Source organism: Lepidochelys kempii, chromosome 21 (genome assembly GCF_965140265.1).
Source record: "Lepidochelys kempii isolate rLepKem1 chromosome 21, rLepKem1.hap2, whole genome shotgun sequence".
Taxonomy (NCBI): Eukaryota; Metazoa; Chordata; order Testudines; family Cheloniidae; genus Lepidochelys; species Lepidochelys kempii.
The window spans coordinates 6,970,895-6,989,272 of record NC_133276.1 but is presented as its reverse complement, the minus strand read 5'-3'; the positions used below and the strand labels follow the sequence as shown (position 1 = coordinate 6,989,272).

General features: G+C 40.3%; 1 protein-coding gene and 1 non-coding gene across 2 annotated transcripts; both read right to left on the bottom strand.

The window, feature by feature from the left end:
- Positions 1-527: 527 nt before the first annotated feature.
- On the bottom strand, positions 528-18,331 carry LEMD1 (LEM domain containing 1). The gene is made up of 9 exons (XM_073319784.1): positions 18,211-18,331; positions 10,373-10,544; positions 9,905-10,030; positions 6,676-6,749; positions 5,732-5,819; positions 4,907-5,001; positions 3,326-3,418; positions 2,801-2,889; positions 528-2,092 (listed from the first exon to the last, which is right to left on the bottom strand). The coding sequence occupies exons 1-9, from the start codon at positions 18,280-18,282 to the stop codon at positions 1,846-1,848; spliced, it is 1,056 nt and encodes a 351-aa protein (XP_073175885.1). The 5' UTR covers positions 18,283-18,331; the 3' UTR covers positions 528-1,845.
- Positions 18,207-18,278, bottom strand: TRNAW-CCA (transfer RNA tryptophan (anticodon CCA)). The gene has a single exon. It is a non-coding gene; the product is annotated as a tRNA-Trp (tRNA).
- Positions 18,332-18,378: the final 47 nt, after the last annotated feature.

The following is an 18,378-nucleotide window of genomic DNA, read 5'->3' as shown; positions in this document are numbered from 1 at the left end:
GAAAGTTTCTCAGAATCTGCAGGAAATGGGGGGGGAAAAAAAAGGGAGACAATACCTAGCTCTTTTCATCACAGGAAGCACCAAACTTTGACCTTAAGAGGACAAAATTTAAAGCTAGTTGCTTAAGCCGAATCATCTATCGGAAGGAATATATTTTACAACTAAGACAGATTTTGGGAAGACAAAAGTTGCCATACTAACTCAGAACAGCGGTTCCTGAGGGGGGGGGGGTATGCCAAAAAGCAGAATACTAGCTGCTTCAGAGGAAGATTTAAAACCTTTCTAGAATAGAAGGGTTTTGCAGTAGCAAGCTATTAGGAATGTTAAGGGTGTACAAACTACATCTCCCATTCTCCATCCTAAATAACCAGACCTAAGAAACCAATTTCAGCTGGAAAATACAACACAAGATTTAGAGAAGGGACTGAGTGACAGCTAGATTGCTGCTTACGTGCCCCTGCTGTCAAAGGCTGAAATCACAAGGTGTGAATTTGAGGAGGGAAACAGATTTCATATCACAAGGCTCTTTATTTAACATTGTAGCAATTGAACTTAAAATAGCTTGGTACTTAAACAATCTGAACCAGGTAAGTGTTTCCCTATAAATACAAAACCATGCAAAAATAGCACCATCCAGCTTCCGTTGCATATGCTATATTGAAAGATGGCATTTTTTCAAAGCAGCTAGCATTTTAGAACGTGCAACTCAGAATACAGAGGCAGAATTTGCTGAGGCAGTGGAATTAAAGACAACAATTGTAGGAGTCAAGCCCTTTCTCCTTGTTACTAGTTATCTGTTTAGGAAAGAGATAATCCATTATCTCACATTGAAACTTTAGCCAAGGTTTTAAGTGAGGGCATTAGACACAGTCGTAAAGTGATTTGCTGAGATCTTAGGCTAAATGAAATGCCTTTAAAAATTAGAAGAGACCATTCAATATCTTATGCCATTAACAGACTACATGAGTAGACTTCAAATTAAACACATTTCATAAGGCTTTGGTGATGTGTTAGATTTCTTAGGGTGAAGCCCTAAGTTCAGAATTCTGTGTTTTTCCTACAAGAGCTGCGGACACTAAAAGACCTCAACTTGGTCCTAGCAGGTAAAGAGAAATGAACTTTCATTTATGGTTTTAAAGCATCTTAATTTTTACAGCATTGTAACTTGAGTGATTTAGGATTTTATATTTAAAAAACAAAAGAGACAGCTCAACTTTAAAATCAGGAGGAAGCGCATTGCCTCAGAAACGTGCTGATAACCACAGTACCCACTTTTGATATGATCCAGAATTGGAGGAGTGAAAAAGAAAGCAAATTTCCTGTCATAGTTAAGATATGAGAAGGCACTCCAGGGGGAACCTGAGATTTGCTCCTCACTGTCTGTGGTACCATGCTGGCTGTTACTTGGCTTGTTAGAGGTGTGCAATTTGTTTTCTAGGTCTCAAGCTAGTGCTTCTCCAATACAAGGGAGCAACAGTTCAGTACAAGAGCGTTCATTTTGGGGAAAGAATGATCAGCCACTGGTAGTTTAGAAAAATGCAAAACCCTTCCGAGTGGATGAACTGATGAATCTGATCATGAGATACATGTCTGTTTCTCCCCTGCTCAAGGTGAGGTGATAAATTGTGAAACAAGTTGGGTCTCCAAGACTTATGAGCCTCTCTATATAATGAATATTTGACAAAGAAAACTCAGTGACTAGAATTTTTTTTCCCCCTGTTGGCCTTTTAATTCACCATCTCAAGAGCTTATTCACATGTAAGTAAGGAGCGAAAAAGGGAAAAAGGCGTTTGCTTTGTTTTGCAGTCACTAAATGCTTCCTAGCTAGGTATCAGGACAGCACTACTATCCTCTTCCTGTGATGAAGTTTGTGAATGGATTGTCTGGGTTGGTCTCCATAGTTACATAGACAAAGAGTACGAAAACAAAGATAGCGAGTATAGCAATCCTTATGGGCATTGATAAGATTCCTCGATGGACCTCCTCCCGCTCTAATGCTGCTGCCTTGGGCTTCTCCTTTTCCACTTTGGACTTCTCCACAATATTCTGTGTTGACGGGTCACTCTCTCTCACTGATCTTCTCTTAGTAGGACTGTGAAAAGGATGGTAAAGTTTAAGATAACTTTTAAAAAAAAATCCATACTGCTAACCACAGTTACCTTTCAAACTTAAGCACACAGACTCAGAAACATAGCACCAGAAATCAGGCTTCTTGTGATCAAGACAAACTAAAATATAGTCATGGCTGGAGCAAACCTCCATATGATCAAACATGCTCCTTTGAGATTAACATAAAAAGAGGTCGTTTTTGTGAACTGTGTATATGGGGACAACCAAGGGTTGCTTTAAACTCAGGCTGGGCACCCACTGCAGCCAGGAAGTTCATTTTAACACCGCATGGACCAGCATGACCTGCCTTAAGATAGAACTGGAAGGAATACTTTCCCAGATGGGCTTGTGCCATATGGTCACTATTTGTTGTGTTAACAGTGACGGTAAAGTGGTATTGGGAAACACTGCATTCTGGCTGGTAGCCAACAGAAGCAAAATCTGCAGGTCAGGATGCCTTTTGTTTAATGAGCTGCACTGCATGATAAGCGCTCCTCCCCAAGGCTTTCTAAGGCAGCAGCAGGACACATGGGTTCTTGTTTACTAGAAGTGCTAAAGAATTTGAAAGTAGCTTTTTTGCAGAGCTGCAAAGGAAGCTCATACCTAAAAGAGAAGCAGCTAAAAGCCTCTACACTAGTTTCAGTGACTGAGTAGTGAATTTTTGAATTCGTGAATGGCTGAAGAGCATTACCTTATTCCTATGGGAGACCGAGGATCAGGAAACCATGTTTCACCTTGACCATCATCTTTGCCCACTGAGTCACCCATTGTGTCAGCTGCCTAACAAGGGAAGAAAGTTTATAGTGGGAGATTTAGTAAATAGAATTTATGCAGGATCTTTTATTCCCAACTGCTGAAGCCACTGAACAAAGTGTGGATACTTGAGAGGAAGAATATCTTCGTTAACTTTTTTGGAGTGAGGATTCATCGTGGTGGATTTTCAATGACCAAAACCAGGATGAATGGGAAAAGGCAATTACATGCTCAGTGCTAGCCTGGAACATTAGCTGTGATCACAAAAGCCAGAAGGAGAGTTGTGCCAGAAATGTAATAACCAAATTCTTTATTTTCAGATAAGAAGCAACGCAGTAAGTGGAAACAGCCTTCAAATAACTTCATTTAAAGTGAATATTTCCTCTATCGTAACCAGAAAAAACACCTTGTGAAGGATTTATAGCCACCCAGGAGATTAAGTTTAAAAAAATAGATTAGTTGCCTGCAGTCTACTCTGTTTAACAAATATTGAGGCCTGTGGAGTATTAGCTGGTGTTCGATAAGTCATTGTGCTCTTGTCCAGCATGATCTTACCCTGCCAAAGAAGCAAGTGATTGCAGCTTACTTTAAGTAAATAAATCAACATTCCACAGTAAGAAGTACTTTGTATCTGGACATAGGATCTAAATCCACTAATTCAATAGCCCATATAAACAAGCGTAACAAAGATCACCACTGCAATTAAAAAAAAGTGGTTCAGGTAAGAAAGAAATGGAATAACGGGGGAGGAGGAAATGGGTTTTAAGCTTTTTTTGATTGTAACACTTAGGGCAAATCTGAAATTCAAGAGTGAATCTGTTCAAAAGATTGGAATGGCACTTACTCCAAATGGACCCAGCTAGGTTGTTGGAAGGCTGACTAGCATTCACTGATCCAAACAAAAAGTGTTCAACTGCCAGTCAATTATTTTTATGGATAAGCTACGTTTATGGGCTGAAGCACACAATAGGTCTGGTCTAAAACCCTCAGAATGAAAAAGAAACAGTGATATATCATATATATCCCACGTCTCGTTCACTTCAGCGGGAGCAGGACTGGAACCTGAGAGAGAGCTGCTAACGCCTTCAGTCCTCTCCCACCATGAGATCCCTGCAAGGAGAAACTGGGATAGGCCACATTTGTGCCTTGTGGCATACTGGCTGGTCCAGGGAGATGGATGGGCAGGGTCCCATAGTCAGGCAAGAATTATGGCTAGGCATCGGTACCGTCCATGTGATGCTGCAAGAGCAGGCACTGAGGGGTTCCTCTTTTCATGTCCTGGTGATATAACATTTATGTTATCACAGCATCCAAAGGCCTTCATCAGGCCTGGAGACCCACTGTGCTGGTTGCTGTACAAACATAAGGACAGCCATATTGGGGCAGACCAATGGTCAATCTAGCCCACTATCTGGTCTTTGACAGTGGTCAGTGCCAGATACTTCAGACACAATGAAGAGAACAGAACAATCAAGTAATCCATCTGATTGTCCAGTCCCAGCTTCTGGCTACCCTCACTTTAAGGACATTACAATCTAATGCCCCAATCTGGCAAAGATGTAGACATGTGCTTAACTTTGTGCTCTGTGATAAGACTTTACAGGACTGGGGCCTAAAACAAATTCAACTCTGCTGCACTGAAATTTTGCATAAAGTTATTAAGGGTACATCATACAGTTTCAACCTCTCTCGCTGATTTAGAAATGCAAAGAAACATCATTCTGTGATTATTTTCTATTCTTTAAAAGGAGTCATGCAACTGTTTGTACATTTTGCTTGTTTTAAGAGTCCACCTTTGAGGTAGCACTACTTTGTCTTAAATTAGGGTAAGGGAAGATTTGTATTCAGGATCAAATGCAACACCAAGGAAAGGAGTTTTGAAGGGCATGGATAGTGCCTTAGGTAGCTAAATGCTATTCACTGATACCTCATTTGCACCATTTTGCTTTACTATTTGCTCTGGGACATAGTTTTGTGGATAGCACTTTTGGAAGATTTTCTGGAAAAAAGCCAGTTTATTGTAAGTTAATTGGTGCCAGAGTACCTTTGTCCTACGACTAGCCTGGGGACTGCCGCCACCTGACCTCTTCTGTCCTTGTGTCCGATGTGCTGGCAACTTATCCTCTGGCAATATTTGCTCTAGCTGTTAATATCCAAGACAGGCATTCATTAATTGGAAGGGTAAACAACCTATGCATAATTGAATACTCTCCTGGTCAAAGATGCTGTATCAAGGTCAAGAATACTGTGCACAAGAGACTATTCTCTTGCAGTTAACAACCTGCGCTTATCCAAGTAATGACTACTAGTGATTTTTCCACCTGCGACAATACGTCTACACCTTCATTTATTGTGCACTGCTAATTTTTTTTTTTTTAAATGTAAGAACCTGGAATCATCTGTGCGTCACACATCAGACGTGTAAAATAGTTCTCAAGATAACAGTTTCTGCTCTAAGTAGCAATCGAATATCAGCTTGCTTTATTTGTTAAGGGCCCAATGTAGATGTCTAGAATACGGCCCATTTGACAGTTAATGGAACACCTTCATTGACATGGGCCAGTAATTTCATAAGAGAATTATTCTCATGACTATTTCTTGTATGTAATTTGAACGATAAGGCTTTTCTATATGAACAAGATGCAAATAGGCCAAAGCCAATGTTATAGGTCAACCCCTGATCAGTAATAACCATTGCTGAAAAGTTAGCAGTAGGTGAAGTAAGAAGCAGCGAAGAAACATTCAGCTCCACTACAGCATGCCTAACGAGAAGCTTTTTCTCATGCAAGTTCATGCACAAAATTCAAGATTTGTGAATTGTTAGGAGCACCAACATAACCATAAATTAAAACATTGGGAGGGTGGGTACTTTCCTCAGCCACTATCTTGGCAAGACTGTAATCTGCATCAGGTGCTAGGAGTTTCTTGTGGCGTTCTGAAAATTCGATGTGTGGCGCCTGTAAGAAAAAGAAATCCACGAGGAACGCTGAAAACCGATGGAGACTTTTACTAAAAGTGACCTTAACTAAAGGTCCATATTTTTTGAAGGGCACAATATAGAACTGTTTATTTTACACAGATGGAGCCAGCACATCTTAGTATGGTATTTATCACTTCAGCTTTCTTCAAATGCTATAGATTTTTGGAAGCCAATTGTTGTAATTAGGAAATTTTTTTCCACAAAATATGAAGAAACATGAGGAAGGCTTGTCCAATGGTTAGAGTAGTACCTAAGACGGAGGTTCAATTACATGTCTTGCCACAAACTCCCTCTGCAGCCTTGGGCAAGGTCACTTCGTTTCTCTCTGCGCCTCAGTTCCCCATCTATAATGTAAGATGGGGATAACAGCACTTCCCTATAAGAACTTTAGATAGATGGGATGAGTCTGGTCTTAAGGTTTATAGGAAATTGCTTTCACACCACTTATAATGGTCACCTTACTTTGTGTCCCTTTAAAATCTAAGCTTAAATGTTATTTAACATGGTGAAACACTGGTGACAATCAATATTTAAATAGTTAATTTTATATTTTAAACACACTGATAAGTCAGCATTTATAAATTACTTGGGCACTTTGTATGTCAGGAAATACACTTGCATATTCTTAAACACCCGAGCTGACTTTTACAGTTGATTTCCTTGGGCTACACAGTAGAAGTTGTGCCATAGAAGCATACTATAATTAACTGATTGAAGGTAATTGCTGCATTTGTCAAGAGCTTAATACAAAGAACATCCATTTCTATTAACTTGAAATTTCCTGCATGTAGCAGCAGTTACATAAAATATTCATGCATTAGTAGGTTACTTACTTTACAGTAGCCAGTGGCACAAGCTGCTGTCACTTTAAAGTCTTTTGTTTCAAGGACTACTTCAGTACCCGTCTCTGAATAAGAAGAGGAAAACTAATAAATGAGGACTTAAGAGTAATTATGCTGGAGTATCTATGCCACCTTGCCTAAGTCAATACTTCAAAACAAGAGCTGTAGGACAGCCATCTTTAGAAATTGCTTTGCTTAGTTATCCTCCTGTGCTTTCACCCAGCTACAATGGTGATAGGCAACATACAAATACATAGATGAGAAGGTGCAAAGAGGCAATGTGCCCAAATGCCAGCGGGTCTACCTAACAGAAGATTAGATTCAAGTCTTCAGGGCTACAGAGGCAGGAGAGGGGTCAGAACAGTATTCATATATTGGCAATCACGTCTGGAAAATTAACGAGTGAATAATTCCTTATCCATTCCCTAGCATTATGCAGTAGAACCAGGGAAGTTTTTATATTGAGTGAAAATAATTTAAAGGAAAAACAGGCAGTTTGTTTGAGCTAGCTATGCTTTTGTTAGGACAGCTGCTATGCTGTCAGATTAGTCCAACGTGCAGCTGTTGGTTTAGTATTTTTCAAAACACTTCTAATCCGCTCAGGATTTTGGAACTCTCTTTTTTCAAACAGCAACAGAAATTGACCCACCAAACTAATTGCTTAAAGAAAGCTAGCAATTCCTTACAGCCTGTAAAATAAATGAGAGGCTTGGCTATCTCCTTGATAGGAACTTCAAAGGAGGCTTACAAGTGATAAAAAGAACGCTTGGTTTTCAGTTCTATGCAGCTCCCCAAAAAGATCTTCAGGATTGAGCTACTGAACGTTACACTTCTGCCGAGAGAAAACCCTACATTCGTTTTTTCCTTTGAAGATACTTCAATTTCCTTGATAGTCACAAAGGAGTTAGCATGCCAGATCAGACCACAGGGCCATCAGGTTCAATAGCTGTCAGACAGCAGTCAGTGCCAGACATTTCAAAGAACCCTGTGGCAGGCAGTCACAGAACAACCTGCCCATAGAATAAATTGCTTCCTAATTCCCACACAGATTGATTTATGCCCTGAAACATGCTGGTTTACATTTCTTCAGACTTCTAAATGTCTCATTTAACAGTGGATGTTCTCATTTTCCATATAGGGCCTGATTCTAAGTTACAAGTTAGGAGCCAATTTAAGGCCCTTTACAATGTCAGAAGCAAATCCTCAACAAGGGTTATGATAGTTTACACCAACTGCGGATTTGCCCCTCAGAGCCCTGTAAAGAAGTATTAGTGCAAATAAGAATCAGGCCCCTAACTTCTAGTCCTTTTCATAAAAATCTAGCTAAGATCTCAGGCCTGGTCTCTGCTACAGAATTAGGTCAATGTAAAGCAGCTTAGGTCGCCTTAACTCTAAGCATCTACAGTAAAATTTAGTTCCCACCGACTTAACTCACCCACTACACCTACTTAACTCCACCTCCATGAGAGATTTAGTGCTTACGTCAATGTAGTCAGGTTGACGCAGCGTCAGCTTAGACACTGTGTTGCAGACATTCACAGTTGCTGCCTTTCAGCAACTATCCTACAGTGCCCCACACTGGCAGTGAAATCAGTGCAAGTGCTCCTGGTAAGGATGCGCACCGCTGACACAAGGAGCATAGCATGGATGCGTAAAACAAATTCACTTACTGCGGTGGCTGCACATCAACGTAACTTAGGTCAACTTAATTTTGTAGCGTAGACTTGCCCTCAGACTCAACAATATCTTGTGACGCTGAGTTACAACAGTTAGCTGTGCATCAAGTATTTCCTTTTATCAATATTCAGTTCATTACCATTCAATTGCATTCATTTGTTCTGTGTTTGTCCAGAGCCTAGCACAATGGGGTTCTGGTCCATGACTAGGGCTCCTAGGCATCTAATACAAATAATTCTATGTCCCTAATTTACCTTCTCAAAACTCTTGCTTTGTTTGCCTGGATTGTGTCTCCTTATTTCCCTCCTCTTCAAACTGAGGAGTCCCAGTGTTTTCAGCATAGGAGACGAGACTGAAGACTCCATCCAAAAGCCAAAGAAACTTATTTTCTGATTTGTGGAATACGTGCAAGCCCTGTAGTGTGTGTGGTTTACTTGGGTTACGTGGCCCAGATCTGAATTATTTTGTTGCATCACCCAGGGACATTTGCTGCGGAATCACACTGCTCATCCCAGCGTTTTACAGCATTTTTAGTTTTCCATCTCGGAGCAGAGTCAGTCTACAACTCTACTGACACTGAATAAGCCATGTGCCATTATAGCTTTGGTTTAACAAAAACAAAAAAACCCCAATCATATACCAGACAGTATGCAGGGGTGCACTTGATAATGAAGTGCAAGATGGGGACTGGAGGAGTGGAAGACAGCAAGAGGTGATAGAACAGTTAGACCACAAACCCATTAAGCCACACTAAATTAAGGACAATACGTGAAATCCAGGCGTCACTAAAGTCAATGACAAAGCCCCCACTGATTTCAATGGGACCAAGATTTCACCCCATGATTCTATGAAGAGCACAACACGGAAGGGACAAAAGGCATTTGACCTAAGAAATTACTCTGGAGTTCAGCTGCAAAGACTCTCAGAACCATTGCAGCAAGATTACTTTCCTTCATAAAAGGTCACCATTGAGATACTTTTGTTTATCAGCAACATTTAAAATAATTTCAGACAGGTGGATTAGCACATCGTGCATACTATATTGAGTAGACTTTTCAAATGTCAAAGGGCTCATCTACACTTAAAACACAGCTGCGCCACTGTAGCATTTCAGTGTAGACACTACCTATTCCAACAGGAGAGGTTCTCCCACTGGCGTAGGTACTCCACTTCCCTCAGAGGCAGTAGCACGATCTAGCCGGGGATTTAAGTCTGCTTTACTGCACCGGTCAGGGGTGTGGATTTTTCACATCCCGGAGTGACATAATTATGACTACATAATTTTCTAGTGTAAACCAGGCCTTAGGAGCACAAGTCCCACTGAGAGTCAATGGGATTTGTGCTCCTAAATTACTTAAGACCAGATTTTTGAAGCACTCAAAGATGCAGATAGGCCTAACTCCCATTGAAATTAATGGAAAATAGTTCCTAGGCAATTTAGAAAAAGCTCACTCAGTAATACTAAATGCTCTCAAACACACAAAATATTAAGATTGATAAACTGACATTTTAATTTCTGCATCCAAAGAGTCAAATACTGTACCTTTTTCTTCCTCACTCTCAGAGTCCCGGTCAAGATCTCCACTTTCCTGTGGCTTGGCACATAATCCTTGTGGACTTGGATTCACCAACTGCCGTAGTTTATTCTCATAAAGAGTCCTTGTAGAAGCTAAAATAAGCAGTTCCGAATACAAGGGGATTAATAACAATTGATTTCTGAGCAATTAGTTTTATTGTTGTAAAAACCCTGAAATTTAGGACCAGATTTTCAAATGAGCTCAGCACCTAGCAACTCCGGTTGAGAACAAGCGCTGAGCACGTATGAAATGTCTGGCCACATCATTTAGGTGCTGAAATGGGAGCTGAGCTCTTTTGAAAATTCAGGCCTTTGTTTTTTGTCTTATGTTTCTGAATTGGGCTGAGACTCAATTTCTCACTTTAAAGACCCTTTAAATTGATTAGGAACAGATGGGGAAGTAGAATCCAGAACCATAATTCATTTGAAGCGTACGTAGTATCGGTCCAGGCTCGGCACCATACATGAGAAGCTTTTCCTGCAATTCATTATCACTCAGTAGTTTAATGCTGATTTCATCTGTTGTGTCTTGGTCTTGGTTTTCTTGTTCTTGCTTTTCTATCAACACACCAACAGTGACCTGGGCCATCTTTTCCAACAGCAGAACCTTTGAGATAAGATATGAGAATTTACCATGAAAGTTAAATACAGCACAAGGCATCTTTAAGCATTTATCCTGTTGCTCTGCAAATCCAGTTTATCTAAAAATATAGAAGTGATTAATAAAACAGGAAGAGTTACATTTGGGTTTCTTGCCATTGTTGGAATGGTTTCCAAGTGCCTCACTATTCCATCACAGATTTCATACAAAGTTAACTAACAATTACAACTAAGTGGAACAAGAGATGGTGTGCTCAGATTTCAGAGGCGGCTTCCAGAAATGAGGTAAAAAGACCGTGTGTACACTAATATATATGGCCAATAATTACTACTAAATCCCTAGGCCTATATGCAATATGTTTAGAAAAGTAGTTTGAGTATCCTTTTATAGTCCAGATCTCCATTGTTTGCAGTATCAAGAGTTTGGAAATAATTTCTCCTCCATCCCACCCTCAATCCTGCCTTCTTCACTTCCTTGTCTGTCACGAATGCTCCAGAAATATGGTTTTGTTAACTTGCTTTCCTTTTGCTGGCCATCTCTGCAGCAACCTAAAAATATTGTATTATCATTCAGTTATGTTTGTCGTGATGGAGTGGTATCCTTTTCAGGCCTGCCACTCTGTCCAAGTTGTATATATGTAGATTTAATAGTCTTCAGTAAAGAGTCTAGAGTGAAGAGGCAGATTGCCTATGCCTATATGACCGAAGGGAAAGCCTATAAGATCTGCAAGTCAAAGATCTGCTTTGTCTGAGTTATATTAATAAGATAGGTTATTTTCAAGTACCAGACGGACATTCCCACAGCATATTTCCATATATATTACACAGACTAAATGAATCATTTCTAGCAGAAAAATATTGCGCATGACTGCATGCAACAGCTGCTCTTCCATGCCTTGGTCTCTTGCGTCCTGGTTTTCATTAGAACAGGCACCGTTCTGATTGGAAGAGAGTCTGTAGAGACCCAGATATTTTAAAGGGGCAAAAGCCATGCCTCTTTCACTCACTTCCCCTTTCTTTTAGTGGGAAGAAAAGGTTTTGAAACCATCTTATGCATCTTTTCAGATTGTGTTTGGGAACCACTCTACCCCAATTCTACCTTGACAGAACTGGATAAGATCGAATTAAAGTGGTTTCATTCGGTTTGCTTGCTTCTGTGTCTATCACCCCATCTGTCTCATGCCTCACAGGGACGTTGTGAGGTTTAATTCATTAACATTTACAAAGCCCTAGGGGATTCGCGCATGGAAGTTGCTATAGAAGGGTGATGTTTTTATAGAACTAGAACACTGTATACTTCTGCACACTTGATTTTTTCAATTGACCCATGAATGTCAGAATGAAGTCTTAGAAGCAGTACAGGAAACACTGGCAGACAAGTCCATATATTGTTGGCAGAACAGACATCTGTGGTGCACTTTCATATGCCTTTATTATTTATTGACTGTCATCAGCATATGAGGTGCTCTGCAAGACAAAGACAGTCCTCAAACACTTTTCAGTTTGGCGCAGACAATCCAGTTTTTATCTCAAGATTAGTTGACAATGCATTAGAATGAGGTTATTCCAAACACAAATTCTACATTTGTTTACCGAACGTCTTAAACATTCAACCAAACCTTAACACTTTGCATCACGGGAAAATAGATAGTTAGACATCAATTCAAATTCTCACTCTGCTTATTTATGATTTGAGACGTGAACTTAACCGTATGTTGTCTATGATCACTCACTTCTACCCCTCATTTACCAGAGCTGTTTTAATATTGCAGTGACTACTACTGCAATATAATTACGTGTTACGATATGATCAGTGCCAACGTTAAACTGATACTCTGCTAGCGATCTGTCACTGTCTAATTACAAAAAAACTTCACTAGCCAGGTCTATAGACTTTTATTCTGTAACACTGGCTAATTCAAAACCCTGTCACCTCTACTATTAAGATAAAAATTCTGTTTAAAAAAAGCATATTAAAAGAACATACTCTATTGTAGCAGATTATCCAGAGCTTGTTTACACAAGAGTTGCACCAGTTTAAAAACAGATTTGGTTAAGCCAGTATAAACCCGCTGTGGACACTTAGCTAAAGGTCCAAGCTCAACCGATATAAAACCAGGTTTAAACTGACATAATGGTGACTACACACAAAGCTGCCTCAGTTTATCATCACACCATTAGCTAAACGGATGCAACTTTGTGTTTAAATCAGGCCTTAGGAACGTTAAAAGCAGACCTTCTTTCTAGTTCTAGAATTCTGTAATTCAGACTGGGATTGTCAAAGCAGCATGAACTAGCTAGGCATCCAACTGCTGACTTCCAATGGGAGCTGAGCACCTCCCTCTTGGCCCCACCCTAAATCTGTTTAATAATAAACATTTCCATCTAGAAGAGGTTTTAAAAATAAAATTAATTGTACCTAAAAGTGTCTAATGAAGATTCTAGAACAAAGACTCTAATGGGTTATCTGAGGCAGCTTGCACCCATTTTTCATGCAGGGAGCCAGTCAACTCACTATATTTTAGTGTAGCTTAACAAGTCTCTTATCTCTTGGCTGAAGCCCAGGATACAAAGTCAACTCATGCCTTCACTTCTCTGTAGTAAAAAAGGGCAATTTTCTAAATTATTTACATATTTTTTACGGCAAAGTACATAATTTTACAAGAACCAAGTCTAGATATTTCATGTCACTGTTTCACAACGTATTTGTGCCTCAAAGTTCAGCCTTTTTTTGGGGGGGGGGGGTGTTAAAGAAGGTATCCATGAAAAGACCCATTTCAATTTAAAATGAGGGTGTCATTTCCTAAAGCTGAATCTACCCTGGTCAAAATTACAATTGGTCACTCTCTACTGGGACAGCTCTACGGATAGGAATGCCAGATCCCTCGTATGCCAGGTTAGAAACAGTTTTGGAGACTGTTCTCATATTCCAGACAAATTCACTTACCCCCTCACATGATCTTATGAAATTCTGACTCTGTAATTAAAACAGCTACAGATGTTAAAAAGGGACTTCCTCTTTCTAAAAGCCCAAATGCCCCTGCTCTTCATGCCCAGAATAAAGCTCTAGTAACTTATCTGTGACATCATTAATTTCCATGGTAATAGACTGGTGTCAAACCAGATTGTGACTTCACTACAGGTTCATTACAAGGAGGAATTTTGCTGGGAAGAAGAAAAACCAATCTATTACGCCGGTGAGGCCTGAAAATAACGTAACAGCTTCATGAGGTTAGAAATACAAGATGCATCTGTTCAGAAGGCAAGTAAATACATATGGGGAAAGTTAATCCAGGATAGACATTTATGGAAGTGATATTTCAAAAGAACATCTGTGATGTCTACAAAGTTCTAGGAGCTATAGCAAAGGACAGAGCAGCAGAAACACTAGTGTTTTGAGGGTCGTAGAGGCATCACACAATGGAAAAGGAGAGAGATACTCAGTCTATAATCACTCAGTTGAGAGCATGACTAGAATACTGCATTCACTTCTGGACACCTCAATACTAGAAGGTATTCGTTACAGTCCTTGACTAAAGGATACTGTATAGTAATTACTAAGACAAAAGGTAATTCAGAAGAGCAACAAGAATGATGAAGAGTCTGGAGTGATTTATTTATGAGGCAAGATTAAGAGAACTAAATATGTATAGCTGAATGAGACTGAATGTTAATGAAGATCTCCTCTATAGGAAGAGAGCTACACTGTAGAAGAAGTCTTCCCAGAGAATTGGCGGGGCGGGGGGAGGAGGAGGACGGGGACAACGACATTGTTTGAAATGCTTAGGACAAGATACAGCTCTCCAGACTACAATGCAACTAGAAGTCACTGGCTGATGGGTGTTTTAAGAATGACTTTATTAGGATTCTGTGTTCCAGTTCATTTAAAAACATTTAGAGCAGGAAATAGTTACAGAGACCGCCATTTTAAAGTTCTGATATTTGCTCAGCCATTACATTAACCAAGCTCACTGGAGGCGGCTAATATTAAACAATATTTCTTCAGATGCTTTACTCCCTACCACAGACAGGCCTCAACAATCTGTCCTTGGCCCCTAGAATAACAAAGCTAGAAATTAGTACTAACCAAGTACCTGGCATGTTTCAGCCCCTATTTAAAGCAAGAAACACTCCCTTCTGCCCATTATGGGAAAATTATTCAGCTAGCACTGGGATAGACATTTAAAAATCCTTTATCTAGCTTTGTATTTATACTATGCACCTTTCAGTAAAGGCCTATGTGAAAATAGGATTCCCTTTGAAACATGTGGCATTCAAAGTAAGAATTTGTACAAGGAAACAAGAGCTGGGGACCTTCAGTGACATCTTGCACTTACAATTAAAACATGACTAACAATTATCTTAAATTGTGTTCAGTTCCCTTCCCATGGAAGCCACATTCCATTTAAAGACCCTTTTCAAGTTGCACTTGTGAGTCTACACATTCACTTAATCTACAAATACATTATTTTAACAAAGGAGTCAGCCAAACTGAACGAACAGCATTTCAGATGGCCATCTGCCAAAGCCTATTTCCATTAAAACGTCAACAAATTGCAGCAGAAAACTGAAAGTTCTGTTTTCCATTCATTTTTATGCATAAACATACAACTCTTTACTAGTTCATTCATTTGAAGAGATGCTATTAACTTGCCTCAAGTTTCCCCACGACACTTCGTCTCTTCCCCCGCCCACCCCGCCCCCAAACATACAACTAAAACACAAAATCAAGGCTGTATGTTTGGTTATCAGAGTCAATGTGACAAGGCTATTTGACCTATTCAGCCCCACAAAGGCTAGGTTTAAACTTAATTCTAGATCTTGTAGCCATATGAATTATTTTAATATAGCCTCTTTCATTCACAGGACTCTTAATCAAGGCTTTTGGAATTATTGGTTTTGTCCATCAACTTCTCTTAATTTAAAGAACATCAAGGACGACAGTACACTGGACTAAACGGGAAATTCAACTTCAGCTCTTTTTAGTCAGAAATTATTTTTCTAAATAAATAGAAATTGAGGAAACCGATAAACTCAAAAACAACTTTCGTTCGCAGCGAGATTTGGTGAACAATCTAGTCATAACAAAAGCCATCTAAGGAAAAAGAGACTGAACATTTAAATGAATAGAAGAGCACTAAAGACCAAGGTTAAAGGAAATGCAGGTGTACAAAATAAAACATCTTGAAATGAAGGTTGAAAGGGTTAGAATCCAAGAACACTCAAAAGCTTTTTCTATTGTGAAAATCGACACTTTTATAAGGCATTCTGTTGCTTCCTAATCCAAAACTATTTGCATAACCAAGTGCATGTGTCACTTTCCAAGCTACCATGACACTGCAATGTCATCATGACTAAATTAATAAAATGGCATTATTAGGTAAAATTAGTTCCAAAAATTGGGTTAGCAATTGTTTGTTCCAGGCAACTACTAACTGAATGACTTTGCAAAAAGCTCTGCTGAACTGTGTCATGTCATAGAAACAGTCTAATGATCTAACAGTTACTGATGGGTTTGTTTTGTTTACCTTTCTCAAAGTTAGTTGCCTAAGTTTTCCTCTAGGCTTTGTACAGCGTCAAGGACTGTAAGGAGCTGGAGACTGATCCAAAACATATTGAAGTTAGTGAACGAGACCCCAATAGATGTCAATGAGCTTTGGAACAGGTTACTGTTCTGGACAGGTGCTGAGTACTCACAGCTCCCACTGAAGCAAATGATAGCTGCAATTGCCCACCACCTCATGATCACATTTGACTATGCTCAGTACATTGAGAAGACTGGATAGCATTTTCAACATAGTCAAAAGCAGTTAGAGACTCCCTATCAACTTTAAAAAGTCTACTCTGCCTGAAAGTGTTTTTCCCCGCTGTGGTTACGAGAAACACCTAAAAATGCTATAAACTGAAAGATGAGAGCAAAATATTCCTCTCAACACTGAGATTTGTTTGCTTTATGTATCTAACAGCAGCACTGTATGTAGAGATGGTCTCCGTTTCCCCAATTATAGTCAGTTTCCTCGGTTATATTTATGAGAGTATTTCATACAGCAGAGAAAACAGAATTTTAAGAATCAAAAAGTGTAGTTGTGAAGCTGTATGCATTGGCAGAGGAACTCAGAGGCAGGTGCAATAGTTGAAAACAACCTCAGATTTGTTTTTTTCAGTTGGCTAGATTTGTTGATAGTTAATGGTATCAGGCCCCAAATTTAGATTTGTGGAGGTTTTGATTTTTTGTTTTTGAAAAAAACAATAAGCATTATAGCCACTCAATCTCCTCCTGACTTTTAAGTGTTAGTAAAACAGCTTTGGGAGGATGTTTACATCCTCTAATTATTTGTAACTTAAGTACTGTAGCCATAAGTTTCTGCATGATAACCAGAGTGAAACTAACTAGTACAATAATTCAGTTAAAGGGAAAAAAAGGAAATAAAATCAAACTTTGATTGTTTCAATTTAACCTTTGGTGTAATTTATATAGGCAAATGAGGCTCACCCCCATGTAATTTTAACCCAGTAATGTCAGTTTACTTTGCTTAAGTAGTTTGTATCTTAACACAACTGAGAATTAGAACATAAATGTTGCACAAGCACAGTGTTTAACCAATAATCGTAAGTACTTGCTTAGGATTTACATCTGTAATGATCCCTCTTTTCAAGTTGATTTTGTGAGACTAAAGAAGACTGCTGTAGGAATATATGCCAGAAATGTACATATACATAGTGTTTTTAAAAAGGAAGAGTGAGTTTTATGCCTTCCTCTATCATCCTCCCTCAGGGGAAGTCACAAGTCAGCTGAGCATCTGCATCCAAAGAGCAGGAACATACACCCCTCCCTGTGGGGCTAAGCAGGAGTGCAATAGCTAACAAGAAAGGGGTCAGCTGCAGCAGGATGAAGTAGCAGATTGCCTGAGGAGGTGCCTTCCAGCCCTACATTTCTGTGGCCTGGTCTACACTGGAAAATTAAATTGGCTTAACTACATCACATAGGGGTGTGAAGCAGGGTAGTTAAGCCACCCTGTCTCCCCCCCACACAAACAGTGCTAGGGTGAGGGAAGAATTCTTCCCTCGACCTAGCTGCTGCCTCTTGGGGAGGTGGATTACCTGCGCAGAGGGAGAATCCCTCCCAGAGGCCTAGGTAGCATCTACACTGAAAGTCTGCAGCTGGGCCACTGCAGTATAGACAAGACCTATGAGTAGAAATATATAAAAATGCTCCTTGGGGTGACTCCTGCCCAGGGCTCTATCCTGCAACCACACCTCCCAATTGCCCTTTGTTTTAATTTGGGGAATCCTTATCCTTCCTATTAGCTCCCTCTGCTTTGGGGAAACCCTATGCTGCTCCCCCACTGCCTCCAACTGCACCCCCATGCACTATTCCTAGCATAGGGGATTCCCACAGACCCCATCTTCCTCCATTTTAATGGGGCCACCTCCATTTTACTTTTAGGGGCACCCCTCCCATGCACCATCAACTTGTGTTTTATTTCAGCTCCCCCCCACCCTTCCCAGGGATCATTACTGGGGGACCCCCAGTGCCCTGTCTCAGACTGCCTGTGTTTATGCCTGGGGATCACCTCCCCTTATCCCTCTACGCCAGAGGAAACGCCCCCACCCCACCTCTAGTTTGTTAAGGGCGTAAAATAAATCCCCCTGCGAGCCGGGGGCACCCTGACCCCGACGTGATTCGAACACGCAGCCTTCTGATCTGGAGTCAGACGCGCTACCGTTGCGCCACGAGGTCCCATCAGCGCAGGCTGGAGCGGCGCTTGAAGAGGCTGTGCGTGCGTCTCAGGCCTCCCCGTCACTCTCCCTCCGCGCATGCGCACTCTGCCCCAGGGGCG